The sequence below is a fragment of the Ailuropoda melanoleuca genome, chromosome 14, assembly GCF_002007445.2.
Source record: "Ailuropoda melanoleuca isolate Jingjing chromosome 14, ASM200744v2, whole genome shotgun sequence".
Classification (NCBI taxonomy): domain Eukaryota; kingdom Metazoa; phylum Chordata; class Mammalia; order Carnivora; family Ursidae; genus Ailuropoda; species Ailuropoda melanoleuca.
Window position 1 is genome coordinate 690,603 of NC_048231.1, and position 15,037 is coordinate 705,639.

Here is a 15,037-nt window from a genome sequence, read left to right on the forward strand (position 1 = left end):
TTTGAACTGGTTCATATTTTATAAGAAAACCATATAATCTTTATGACTATTAAAATCACTAATTGCTAAAAGAAAAAAGTAAACATCAAGTAGCAAGAACACAAAACAACGGAAATAGGTATTAAAAAAATTTAAAGGCTTAACATTTACTATAAAAGTCTCATTCATAGTAGTCAAATAACTGAAAAATAAGAGCCATATTAATGCAGTTTCTCTCATAAGATTTCCATTATAGGAAAGCTATCCCATAGGATGAACGCATAGAAAGTAAACAAGATTGTTAGCTACTTAAAAAAAAAAATCAGTTTATCCATGTGCTGACATGTTTGAGAATTAAGTCCTAAGGGTAAATTAGATATCCCACAAAGGAAAAATTTTGGCCCTCTGAAATATAATTAACTCATTTAGCAAACGTATCACCATTTAAATAATCATACCTCTTCTGTGTCTACTTCGTTTCTGTTGAGACAAAAGCTAGTGTATGTCTAACAATTCCTAATTTACATATATAAATTGGGAAACATTGACTCAAGATAAAGGAATTTATGTTTAGAGCTGCTTAGAACTTTAGAAACTGAGCTACTTAGAAACCTAACAAAATCTGATAAGCATATGAAATACTCCTAAATAATGATGAAATGTTGACAACAGCTAATTTTTAAGTACTTACTATGTGCCTAACACCTTACATACTTAATCTCATTTAATACTTACAAATTTATGAGGTAGGTTTTATCAATATTGATTCATTTTATACCTATGGAATTGTGTGATACAAAAAGGTTATTTAATCCAAGGTCACAAAGATTTATCTGATTTCAGAGGTCCAAATTTTCACTTCTGGTAAAATCCAGAGCCTTTTCTTTAAAAGAGGCTAAATTAATTTAGGAAGTAGTCAGCTCTTCCAAAAGTCCACAATATTCCCATAAATAACTTTACATAGTAATCATGGTCCTTTTCCCTATCACTTTTTACACATGCACACTTATGTAAATACTTAATAATCGTTGTTCTCATGTGTTATTAATTTCACTTATTATTCAGTGGTTGCAATTTTCAACTTTCAAATTTCACTGAAATTTACACTGTTCGTTAATTTCAATATACCAGTTTTACTAAATGATGTATGTCCAAAAATGTATACATCAACAGACAAATATTACTGACATGATAAAAAATAAGCATTTTTTTCATATGAAATATTTCAATTTTCTCAAAATACAATATTCCTTCATTTAACAAGTATTCATGGAGAGCCTACTACCTGTTACTGACTACTGAAGGCAGGAGAAAAATCTCTGCCCCTATGGATGTCATGAAAGGGAGTGACAGACAAATGAACAGATACATGATAAATAAGAAGTATGAAGAAAACTAAAGAGGATACAGAGTGATGGATTAAAGTAGTTATTTTGGTAGAAGTGATCAGGGAAGACCTCTCTAAGAAAATAAATTTTGAACAAAGACCTGAACGCAGCTAAGGAATAAGCCATGTAGGAAAGCAATGTTCAAGTACAGAGAACAAACTTAGTATGTGATCAATGACAAGAGGCCAGTGTGACTAAAGCAGAGTAAAGGGGAGAATAGTTGTAGATGAGGTACAGAAGAGGTAGTGAGAATCCAGAGCTTGTATCAAGGTCCTGTAGGATGTCCTATAATATACTTCCAGCTATTTATTGAAGAAAAGGCCAGGTTCCTGGAAGGGAGGACTCTGTAATATGCTAGCAAATACATGCAGAAATGATTCTACTCTTCCTTCCCTCCAAAAGAGCTAAAGGGGAACACTCAAACATTTTGAGGTCTGTTGTATACAAGGTCCTAGGTAATACTGATACTTGACTGACTCCAAGTATCATGAACTCAAGACAGTGAGGACATATAGGAACCAAGTAATAAACAGATTCCTAGCCAAGATCCAATGGATCCATTAGCCCAACTACTGGACATTTCCCCAGTCTGCAAACATGTAACAGTGATAGACACACTTGATGGCTGATCTAACTCTCATATGGGATCCTTGGTCTATAGAGTAAGAGCTTTTATAGCGGGGAAGTCCAAGAAATCTCTGAAATTGCCACTACTCAGTGTAGTAAATCAAGTGGAATGGCAAAATTTAATGCCACTCTTAAAGCTCTAAAACAAGGATCAGCAATTTTTTTTCTTAAGGAGCCAGACAGTAAGTATTTTAGGCCTATAAGCCATATAGTCTTTCTTACAACCATTCAACTCTGTAGCCATAGTACAAATGTAGCCATAGACAATTAGTAAACAAAAGGGCATGCTGTATATCAATAAAACTTTAAAAACAGGCATCTACCCCATGGGCTATAAGTTTGCCAACCCCTTATCTAAAGAATGCTGGTTATGTTCCCCATTACTTTTTCATTTAATTCATTAGTTTGGGTCTTATAGAAACCAGACAAATCCTAGAAGGTGATTATCCCAAAATCAACCAAAAAGTAGCCCATTACATCTGTCATGCCAGATGTAGTATCTCCCAGCCTCATGGTATATGGTCAATGATTTGGCAAACACATTATTTTCTATCCCTATTAAAAAAGAGGACCAGACAGTTCAGTCACATAGAACTGACCATGATATACGTTAATAGTTTTGCTTCAAGACCGTGTGAACTCTCCTACCTCTATTATAATACAATCTTGGACATTCTGTAGAACATCTTACTGATCCATCATACATAACTGACATCACTGGAGGGGTCTTGGTAAGATACACGCACTCAAGAGACTGGTGTATACTATACAAAGATTCAGGGGCACACTGAATCAGTAAAATTTTAAGGTAGTCAGGGGCATGTCAAGACATCTCACCCGAAGTAAAGGACAATTATTGTACCTTGCACCTTCTACCACAAGAAAGGACCCACAACACCTGATAGGTCTTTCCAGGTTCTGGATGCAGAGCACACATGCTCTTCTGGCACATATATCAAGTGACACAAAAGCAGGAAAGGGCTCTGCACAAGTGGGGGCCAGAAAACCAACCCTGCTGTCTGGGCCATACACTTCACAGACCCTATAGTATTAAAGGAATGAGTGTTTACTAAAGTACTAAAGGTATCAGTATTGGAAAACAATGTCAAGTGCAGTTGTGGCAAGCCCCAGTAGGATAATCACAACACAGATTGCTGGATAATAAAGCAAGATCATACCATCTACAGCAGAGAATTATAGACCTTTCGAGAAATAACTCCCGGTGTGCTACTGGACCCTGGTAGAGATAGTACACCTAAACACACGGCATGAAGTGAACATGTATCCAGAACTATACAACATGAGCTGGGTTCTAACAGACTCACCAGATTATTATGCCAAGTGGACCAAGGAACTATTCATCTTAAGATGGATGTGGTAAATGCAGAATCAAACACGAACAGAACGAGAAAGCAAACCGCTTAAGCAGAAAGTCCAAACTCCCAGGACTTCTACCACTATTGTGCTAGCATCCCTCCTTCAATTAACATGTATAGCTCTATGGGGGATCTCTTACAACCAGCTGATGGAGAAGGAAAAAGCCTGAGATTGGCTTGTGGAGAGCTGGCTAGGTATGCAGGTATCAACTAAAAATGGACAGTAGCTGCAATTAAAACCTTACTCAGGTGGCCTTGAAATTCAGTGGCAAGAAAAAATCCTCTCAACAGGCAAAGCTTTGGGAAATACAACTGGTCATCAACTTGGGTGGACAGAGAATGGACCTTAGGTTAGAATATATATGGACTCAAAGGCAATGGCAAAGGGCCTGGCTATGAGAGAAGAAAGATTAGAAGACTGAGGATGGAGAAATCTGGGATAGAGGCACGTGGATGGATACATGTAAGTGGGCAGAGAGTGTGAAGATCTTTGTATCACATGTTAACACCACCAGAGGACATCTACCATGAAGAAGAATCAAGCAACCAAGTAGACGAAATGACTCTGCCAGCTGACATCAGCCAGCCTTTGCCCAGCATTAGCACCCTGGGGACACGAACAGAGAGAACACAGAAGAGAGAAAACACGGCCCCAACAGGTCCTACTTACCAAAGCTGATCCAGTTATTGTCAAAGCTCAGTATCTAGCCTAACAATAACAGAGACCAACTCTGAGCCCCTGAAATAGCCACATCCTTCAAGTAGACTAATCAACCATGTGGTGGCATGTTGATTACATCAGTTCCTTTCCATTCTAGATGAGTAATTCATTCTGACAGGAATAGAAACATTTGAGTTGGGTATGCCTCTCCTCAGAGGGAGTGTTGTTTCTATGGCACTGGATCCCACATATCATACCTATCATATCAGCCCAAAGGACCCATTTTACAGCAAAGGAGGTGACCAGGGATCCACTGGTCATATCACAAATCATACCACCCAAAAGCTACTAGTCCAACAGGGCACTGGAACAGCCTGCTGAAGGCATAGCTGAAGTGCCAGTTCAGAGACAGTAACTATAAAGATGGAGCACTATTCTCCAAGATGCAGTATATATTCTGAATTTAAAACCTTTATATGATGCTGTGTTCCCACAGGAAAAACACGAGTCTGAGAACAAAGCACAAAAGCTTAAGTGGTCCTGCTTATAATAACTCTCAATTTGTGCTTGCTATTCCTATAATTTCGGGGTCTAGACGGTTAGAAGTCTTCATCTCCAAAGGCAAAGATCTCCTCACCTGGGGATATAATAAGAGTCCCATTAAACAGTAACTACGAGTGCTATCTGGGCACATTGGCTGCTTATAGCCAGTGGATAAAGACAAGAGGAGTGACCATCTTTGGCAGAGGCAACTGATTCTAATCAGGAGGTAGGGCTCCTATTACTTAATAGGTGCAGGAACAACATTTGTGACACACAGATCTCTGCATGGAGATGTCTTGGTACTCTTTCCACCAATTCTGAAAGCACACAAACAAGCATAGCAACCCTGGCCTAAGAAGGGTATGGTAACCAGTAAGGCCACCACAAGAGGCAGAGGCATTAGCTGAAGGTAAGAGGGTATTAGAATGGAGAATACAGAAGAGAAACAGAGACTAAAGAAATGAGTATCAGTTGTAACCTGAAATGAGCCATAATAGTGGGAGCCATAAGTTCATCCCACTAACCTTCGAATTTTCCTCCCAACTGGAATGCCAGAGGAGCTGCTCCCCAGATGTATATGAAAAAGTAGAGTCTAGTGGCACAGGAGTGGTCTGTGGTGGACATATTAACATGTCATCCAGAGTTCCCTTGTTCTAGCAGCTGGCAGTGCTGTGCTATCAGCAAAGAGCCTTCAGCCGACAGTATTTTCAGGGATCACCTCAGCTGCAGAGAACCAATTCACTCAATGTCATACTTTCCCAGTGTGATCTAACAATACCTAAGGTAGAGATATAAAGGCCTGACCACTTTGGTCCAAAGCAGGACAACTCTGACAGTTCATTTTTGTTCCAGAACTCCCCACTGGGGCCAATAACACTGTCATTGGGCCAGACCTGTAGCTCTATTTCTCCATAGGCCCAATCTTGCATCTTTACCTTGCCCCTTCACAGATATTCACCCCCAAGGGTACCTCCTAGTAAATATTCCTGCACATTAAACTCTGTCTCAAAGCCTGCTTTTCAGAGAATTCAACCTGCAACACTGCAGTAGTCGAGAGATAATGATAATTTTTCAGACAAAAGTGACAGTGGTGGGGCGCCTGGGTGGTGCAGTCGTTAAGCGTCTGCCTTCAGCTCAGGGCGTGATCCTGGCGTTATGGGATCCAGCCCCACATCAGGCTCCTCTGCTATGAGCCTGCTTCTTCCTCTCCCACTCCCCCTGCTTGTGTTCCCTCTCTCGCTGGCTGTCTCTGTCAGCTAAATAAATAAAATCTTTAAAAAAAAAAAAGTGACAGTGGTAAAGGTGCTAAGGAACAATCAGGTTCATGACATTTTAAAGGATGTATTCATACAAATTGCTGGATTGGATGTGGGGAGAATTTTAAAAAGGAAATCATGATTACCCATGGAGGATTGCAGCCTGAACAACTGTGCGAATGGTGGGTGGTGTCATTTACCAAGATTGGAAAGAGATGGAAAGAGGGAGTAAGGAAACAAGTTCTGTTTTGCATATGAACCTGTTGTGGATGTCTATTCGATATACGGTAAGCAAAAATGTAGAGCACATAATCAGAAAAATAAGTTTGTATTACAGGGATGAAACTAGAGCTAGATATAATTTTAGAGGTATTTAAAATCTCAAAACTAGATGACATCTAGGAAAGAGAAGAGCGTGTCAACAACATTCAGACAGACGGAAAAAAAGGATCCAACAAAAGAGACAAAGGAGGAGGGACCAGTAGAAGAAGGAAGAAAAATCAGGAGAACAGTGTCCTGGAAGCAAAGTACAGGTTTTATCCTCAAAGGCAACTGAATCATCGCAAGAGCTTAAGATAAATCAGCTACTACTCTCAATAGAATGAAAGTTCCAAAAAGGCAAAAAGCAAAACAAAACAAAACCTTTCTCCTTATAAAACCAAATAAATCCCAATAACTTGCTCTCTAATACTTAACCTTGCTGCAAAGGCATTTACAATAAGAAAGATAGCCAAACTAACAGATTCTAAGACTTCCAAATGATCAAGTTATCCCAAAGGATTCTCGAAGATACCTATAAACAATTCCCAAAAAAATCTTTTAGAATTTCACAAACCTGATGAAGTTATATCCTTACCTTCTATTCCACTACAGTAATTAAAAGCAAAAATTGCCCCAACAACAACCAAAACCTCAGAAGTAAGCACTATGGACTAAAATAGTATCATGTTAAGTTCAACTTTACACTGGCTGTGTCAGTCTGTTACACTGATTTCATATTTTTTACAAATGCTAGCAATTGTAAGGAAAACAGGCGGTTGTGGTCATTTCTATTAAAAATTAAGACATCAAGCCCTTCAACAGAAACATAAATCCATATTTAACATTGTTTCTATGACAAAACTAAACTTTTATATTTTCTTATAGAATCTTTCCTAAAAATAGATTCAATGCAATGTGTTACAACCACCCACAAACTAAAAAAAAACTGTAATATTTTCCTCTAGCCTAGGTAAAAAAAAAATAAGGCTCAGAGGATTTCAGAAAGAAGTAGCTCTGGGTCCGATGAAACCAACTAACCCATGGGTTCACAAGTACTACCTATAAAGTATTTTTCTCAAATTTACTGTGCAAACCACTGCCAAACTAATCTAAAACATTGCTTTCTTTTAGTCAGAAACCTCCCTATGCAATTCCTAAGCTATAAAGTTCACACTCTTACGTCTACCCTTTAAGGTTATCTGACACTTCCTACCCAATTTCTTTTACCCACAAAAGAAACAGCCACACTACCATCAGGCTATTCAGTCTTCTCTTCACATCCATGCTACTTCTGTTTCCTTACCTGTGGCCAGGTAACTCATCCCACAAGGATACTCTTTCTTCCAACAATCTAAACACCTTTTTATATTTACTCAAAGCCCAGCTCAATTCCCATTTCCTTCTTGAAGAGTTCCTTCCCTACATGACCTCCCCTGATTTTTCCACTCTTAAACCCCTATAAGGCTTAAAAATTCAAATCTCAACACAGAACGATATACTACTGTTGTTTTTGTCATTTGTTTTATAATAACTTTTTAAGTTTCACTCTTCTCCACATTTAAATTGAAACCAAGGGTAGCATCTGTCATACACTTCTCTTGCTTTCCAACTGTGGTCAACAGAATAATGTTGAGCACCACAGATGCACGGTAAGTCAAAACACTTGCTAGTTTGGGCCATGGCCAAATCCCCTGCAGAGGATATTGAAAAATCAAGCCTTGATCCATACATCCAAAACCAAAAAGGCAGTACTACCACCCCACACTACAAAAATAAAGAACATGCATTCTCAATTTTGGAAAACTCAAAATTTTAATAAAAACCAAATATGAACCTTATGGAATTCTGACACTGGAACTAAATGAATTTTATTTAGCTTCTCCTTTTAACCTCATTTGATTTGGTTTTCACGAAACTGTGTGTTTTATGGGGGATTGACAGATGAACTACATTTAATGAGTATTGATTTTTTCTTTAAAGCACTAAACTTTCATTTTGTGTCAGACTGGGAAAGTGGAAAGGTAAGAAGATAAAGCACATTAAGACACTTAAATGCAACTAAGGCAAACTTTGCAAAAGTAAGTCTGAAGATTTTATTTATTAGAGAGAGAGAGATTGAGCACACAAGACAGACAGAGAGAGAGAGAGAATGAGAAGAGCGGGTGCACAAGTTGGGTGAGGGGCAGAGGGAGAAGGAGGCTCTCTGCTGAGCAGGGAGCCTGACGCGGGGCTCGATCCCAGAGCTCTGGGATCATGACCTGAGCCGAAGGCAGATGCTTCACTGACTGAGCCACCCAGGCACCCCAACTTTTTTAAAGTCAATTTTAACATTTAATATTGAAGGGGATGCCAGCTCTTTAAACTATGATAAAATTAGCCAATTAATCATATTAGAATTGTTTTGAAGATGATTAAATGGTGGTTCTTTAGAATTTTACGAAATATTTTATATTCTCTTATGTAAAATCTCTCTTCAGAATAGAATACATCTCACTTATGACAGTAAAGTAATATCTGATTTCTATGCCCCAAAGAGAAAGGTAACAGAATGTTAAGGTATTTATTTTATACCTGTCTCAAAAGAACCACAGACTTAGGTTTAAAAATTGCAAAGCTAGAGGGGTGCCTGGGTGGCTCAGTAGGTTAAGTATCTAACTCTTAACTTCGGCTCAGGTGATGATCTCAGGGTCTTGGGATCAAGCCCCACTTCAGACTCTGTGCTCAGCATGGAGTTAGCTTGTCCCTCCCTTCTGCTCCACACCCGCCCCCCACCCCTGCTCATTCTCTCTCTCTCAAATAAGTAACATCTTTAAAAAAATTTTTTTTAAAGCTAGAATGGTCATTAAATATCATCTTACTCTAGTCCCTTCATCTCATTTTTATATATAAGTAACTGAAGCAATGAAATTTAAGTCTTGTCAAGGTATTAAACCACTATCCTGATCATGAGAGACTAGACTCCAGGAAACAATCTGAGTGTTTGGAGGGGGGAGGAATGGGCTAGCCCGGTGATGGGTATTAAGGACGGCACTATCGCATGGAGTACTGGGTGTTATATGCAAACAATGAATCATGGAACATTACATCAAAAACTAATGATGTACTGTAGGGTGACTAACATAATAAGATAAATAAATAAATAAACACACTGGTGTTCTAACCAGAGATTTTTCCACTCTATTATAGTGTCTTTTAAAATTGTACAAACACCATGAAAGTTATCACCTAAAGTATCTAACAAAATCTTACATTAGCATTTCAAATCAAATTAAATATATTTACAAATTTACACATTAAATATATTTACACACACTTAACAAATGCCTCCAGGATCAAATTAAGCAAATGGATCCAAAGAATCACTCACTTAAAAAAAAATTATTACAGATTTATTTGTTTTAGAAAGAGAGCACAAGTGGGGGGGGGCAAAGGGAGAGGGAGAGCAAGAATCCCAAGCAGACTCCCTGCTAAGCACAGAGCCCACCACCCTAGCTGAAATCAAGAGTTGGAAGCCCAGGCACCCTGGAATCATTCACTTTTTTGATTCATTATATCCTTAGTAAGCAAAGATGTATACACATGATAAAGTTAACTACATTCTGTTATTACTGTTTTCATATTTCAATTCCAAGAAAAGAAAATAGCATCAGAAAACAGCACAAATTTTTAAAATATCTTTTATATAAACTTTTAAACTATGTACCACTCAACTCCTGAGCACACCAGGGACTTAGTATTTTACACTAATTACACACACACAGTCAACAAATGATCCCCAACTTAAAGACTTGTTCATTTCAAAAGTTCACTGCCAGGTTGGTTTGACTAGAGAATTCAGACTACAAAATACTTAAAATGTAAACCCATTACTCTTCAAGCAACCGCCTCAACTTCCACCATTCTAATGAGAGTGGTAGAAGCCTACTAAATCTTGGTGTAGATAAGGAGTTGATCAGCGCCTGTTCCAATCATTTATTGCTACATAATAACCACTCCAATAAATCAGTGGCTTTAAATAAGAATGATGATTACTTTGTTTACAACTCTGCTATTTGGGAAGGGCTCAGCAGGGAAAGCTCATCTCTGTTACATGTCACATCTGCTGAAGCAATTCAACTTGGGGCCAGAAGACCTACTTTCAAGCTAACAAGTTGATGTTGACTGTAGGCTGAGTTCAGTCAGCTGAAAGCCTGGATTCTTCTAATGGACTATGATGCATAGCTGCTGGGTTCTAAGAGGGAGAATCAAAAGAAGGTCAAGCATATTGCCTTTTATGACCTAACCTTGGAAATCACATAAGCAACACTTGTGATACAGTTACAGGCCTGCCTAGATTCAAGAAGGGAGCATGGGCTCTACCTCTCTATGGGAGGAGTGTCAGCATCCTATTATAGGATAGCAGATCTGTAGCCATCCTGAAAAACACAACCTTCCACAGTGCCTTTTCATAATTCTCTCCTACTGTAATCTCCTACCTCTAAGAATTATTTCCTACTAGTCTCCGTTGAAGGCTTTTTCTCCCTGACCTATTCTCTTAAAATCCCCACACATCTGGTGTCAGAAATGAAGTACTGAGACTAGTGGTAGTGCTGAGAGAACACAGTTCTTTTCCTTTCACTCCCCCAACTAGGTTTTTAACTTAAACCATCTTTTAACTCAAGTACTTCAGATGACTTCTGCCCTAGTACTCAATAAACGTTTGCTGAATGAACGCATTTTCTCAAATACATGATAATTAATTAATTGGTAGCCAGGTTCCACACACAATTATCTAACAGCTAATATGGCTAAAACAAGTAGAATTTCAGCAACTAAAAGGTAAAGGGGGTGGTCCTCACTTATATATCTCATGTTCATTAATATATATTTAGCTAATTAATTGGACAAGAGAGATCTTTTTTCAGTAACTGTTTAAATACTTCTGTAACTTAGTTTGAAAATCCAAGAAACATAAATGTATTTGTGGGCAAAAATATGTTCTTGGCTATTTAAATTCTAATCTGGAGGTCAAACAACCATTGTTACCATAGTCAAATTACCTGACCTCAAATACGATTATCAAGGCGCCTACATTTACAGGAAAGAAAACACTTAAATTCCTAAACCTGGCATTTAGGACCTCCACAATTAAACCCCAATTTACTTTACATGGAATTCCTCTTCTTCATGCATGCTATACTCCAACCAAAGTGGGACTCTTCCCTTGCCTCAAGGATCTACACTTACTCCCCTTTGTATCTTGGATTTTATTGTCTGCTTTATTCGAAAGTCCCTCCCCCCCCCTTGCACAAACTCAAATCTAACAGATCTTTAATAGATCATTCAAATACTACTTCCTAATCCTTTCCCACTTCTACAGGTAATCTTCCCATTCTCTCAACTCCTATAGTACTTTATCTTTGACACCATTTATAACTTTATTTCAAGTGTACACAGTTATATATCTTTATTCTTTCCCCATATTTAATAAGAAGGGCAGGTTCTATACGTAACGCAACATTGTCCAAAGTACATTTCATGGAATTCACAGAATTAACCAGCTGTAGAAAATACAACAGTCTCATGGTCAACTAGTTTGGGAAATAAACTTCTCAGAACCTTTAATACACTAAGGTATGTTGTAACTCTCTAACAAAGTACGCCCATTTCCAAAACTTATTTGGCCTCTAAACCATTCTGGGTTTTTTGCCTCACATTTCATAGTATTACTATTTCTATGGCATGCCTTTGAGACATGCAGCCTCATTAATCTTGGCACCTTATCTTGAACTTAATAGGTATTCAACAAATATTTGTTGAATGAATGGCTAATTGACCGTGGTTAACAAAGAACTCTACCATAAAGGCAGCCTACCCAAAAAGAAGACTCCAAGAATGACAGGAGAGAAAAATAGCAAGTGAGAGGGGAGTACAATGTCCTTAGTAGTGCAGTAAGAGAAGAGAGGAATACTTTTGACAACAGAAGAATTTACTACTTTTTAGATGCCGGGAACATAATCTAAACCACATAGGAATGCCTGTTTACAACGTCCATCCTGAGGTAATCATTCAGAATCACTGGAGATAGAATCTTTCAGAAAATTTGTCAACAATGGCTGAAACTATGAAGGTACTCTTGTCAATTTCCAGGATACACACTATCAAAGTAACTGAATCATCTATTACTAAAGCATTTCTGCCAACTGAAGAAATATCCTGGAGTTTGATTTTGTTGTATAAGGGTGTTTATGTTATAAAAGGAAGTCTCATAGGATCAACAATAAGATTTTAAAAGAAGTAGAGTCAACACTTATGAAATTTCATGGATTCGAAGCATAATTTTGTATTGATTTCACCTCTTTTTTCAAAGCGTAAATGAAACCAGAATTCAACCTAATCATGCATTAAAACCAGGATGTATAAAAACAAAATATCCTGACTACATCCTGACCTCTGTTTCCTACAGTTCTCCAACTGTGACTAAGAAAGGGAAGAGAAAAAGACACTCCCTGACATGTCCTACAATCTAGATCCTATGGTAATAACAACAGGAAATGGCAGCGATGACTGAGGTTTGTTTTTTGTTTTCCTCCTCACTCTAAAGCAAAGACCAACTTTTCACTTAGGGATGAAAGCTAATTCAAGAATAGAGTCTAGGTTGAAAAGATAAATACACTTCTTAATTGTAACTATTAACATTTAATTATAACTTTTACCATAATAGGCTTTTAATTTTGATGAAGCAACAAAAGGTCACATGAATTAAGATCTATAAGCACGTTTAAGGTAGCCCTGTAAACCCTTTGGCCACAGGACTGGTCTGTCTCTCATCCCTGATCAGTTAAGTGAATACTACCAGCTATACATAACAAGCCACTCAACTAAGTTAAACCCTAATTTGGTTCAACTACTTTATTTAATATTCATGACCCTAGAGAGCAAATATATATTTATTTCTTAAAAAATATATATATACAATATATATGTATATATACATATGTATATGTATGTATATGTATTTATCTCTTCCCCTTTACCCTGGGGGAGAAGCGGGGGGGGGGGGGCAGAAATCAAATTTCAATAAAGTTAGGTGGACTCATGTGGTCAAACAATTAAAGAAAAACAGACATAATATAGTCTGAGATACAGCTGGGAATGTCAAGCAGGATTTATTAAGTCACAGGTTAATGCCTTATGACCCGTGTAAGAAAATATTCAGTTTTCTATTAATAGCTGGCTGGTCAAGTATTTCATTTAGCAAATTAAAGATCTGAACTTCATAAACAGTTTTCTACCATTATAAGATCTGAAAGATAAAACAAGGAATTACAGAACTATGTAGTATCTTGCCCAGAAACACACAGTAAAAGCTTTTAACAGAAGAGTGTCTCCCTGCTCCTGCACCAATCAATAAACAGATGGGACAATTTTGGAATTAGAAAAGTTAATGCAGTATACCTCCCAACACTTACATCTGAGAGCATACAATTAATATTTCCAAATTCTTTCTTGTAATTATAATCCTTCACTCACAAATTACTATATATTAGTTACTATAACAATGGTATATGCTATTCCTCTCAACAAAAGCATTATCTATCCAAGAGCTGACAGGAACCCAAAATATAGTAACAGTAACAAATGAAAAGTTCCCAATTGTTGTAAAAACTGTGGCATTCAAATTTTAAGCCAAAAAAAACTGGTGACTCTTAAGCAGAAAAAGAATCCAATCTTTACTTGTGGAGAAATTCTCTATTGTCAACGGTAATCTTCTCACTTTTGCTATTCAATTTGAAACACAAGCACACACAAAAAGGGTCTTTGCTTCCTTTTTCTTCACCTCTCTTTTCATTTCTTTCACAAAAAGAGATCTTTCATATATTTCATTGTTTGGTGGTTCAGTTAGAACTGTTCTGTTTATCTCAAACATCACAGCTTCTTCTTACATTGAATTTCACTGAATTAAATTTTAAGTTTTAAAGAGTGAAAACGCTCAAGGAAACACGTTTGAATGTTCATTGTCTCAGGCGCTAAGGATTCTCTAGTTTGCCGTTAGGTGGTTTTAAAATACATTTAAATTCCTTGAGACCCGAACATAAATGTTAATTTCCAGTTTCGCCTCCCCCTTCAGTCTGAAGCGCTAAGTAGGCCTTTGTTGTCCTAAAACACACTTCAGCCTTTACGAATGTAAAGGAAAACTGGCAGGCACCTGAGTACCACTTGTAACGTTTACTAACGGAATAATTTTAATTACTCAACAGCAAGAAGCCCCTAGTCGTCTCAATCTCAGGTGGTCCCCTTAGAATATTACGCGAGGATCCAAGCGACAAGACGGGGCTCGCCCAACCTGGGGCTGCTGGCTCCTCTCTCCGCGCCCTGAATCAGCCTTTCCCACTTCTCATCCCGAGTACATCTTCCAACCCCTAAAGCTCCGAGACTCCCCTCCAGCCCTGCGGACAAAACCAACCCTCCTCCTTTCGGACTCCACGTTCCCTTCCCTGCCCACCTCCCCACCCGGGTCCCCAAGCCACCCCTCCCCCATTTCACGCTCCGCCCGCGCCGCCACCGGAGCCGCCACCCCACCCCTCGCCTTTCGCACCTTTCCTCTCTGGGCTGTGTCCGCTCCGCCGCCCGCCCACCTCGCTGCCCGCACCCCCGGCCTGCCACTCTCCGAAGAGCCGCCGGGACTCACCTCGAAGAGCTCGGCCGTCGTAGCCATCCCGGCCGGCTGAGAGGCTCGCCTCGCACTGGAAGCCGTCTCCTCTTCACATGCTGCGCCTCAGCGGCGCCGCGCACACGTCCCCACTCGGCTCGCCAGCTCTGGCTCTGGGCCGCCGCGGGCTCCCCCACTCCCCACAGAGCCCAGGCTGGGCGGGAGGGCGGCCATGAAGCGAAGCCGCAGACGCCTGTCAGCTGCCTCCCGGCGCCGCCCGCGCCGCTCCCATTGTCACCGCCTCGTACGCCGGA

General features: G+C 39.0%; 1 protein-coding gene across 2 annotated transcripts in view; it reads right to left on the bottom strand.

The window, feature by feature from the left end:
* EXOC5 (exocyst complex component 5) overlaps window positions 1-15,030 on the bottom strand; it is a 63,457-nt gene extending 48,427 nt beyond the window's left edge. The window contains exon 1 of one of the 2 annotated variants that reach the window (XM_011225325.3): window positions 14,763-15,027. In XM_011225325.3, coding sequence (XP_011223627.1) covers window positions 14,763-14,789 — 27 coding nt within the window. In that variant the 5' untranslated portion in view covers window positions 14,790-15,027. Of the gene's footprint in view, window positions 1-14,762 lie in introns of both variants that reach the window. The other variant, XM_019799897.2, reaches the window with a different exon arrangement.
* Window positions 15,031-15,037: the final 7 nt, after the last annotated feature.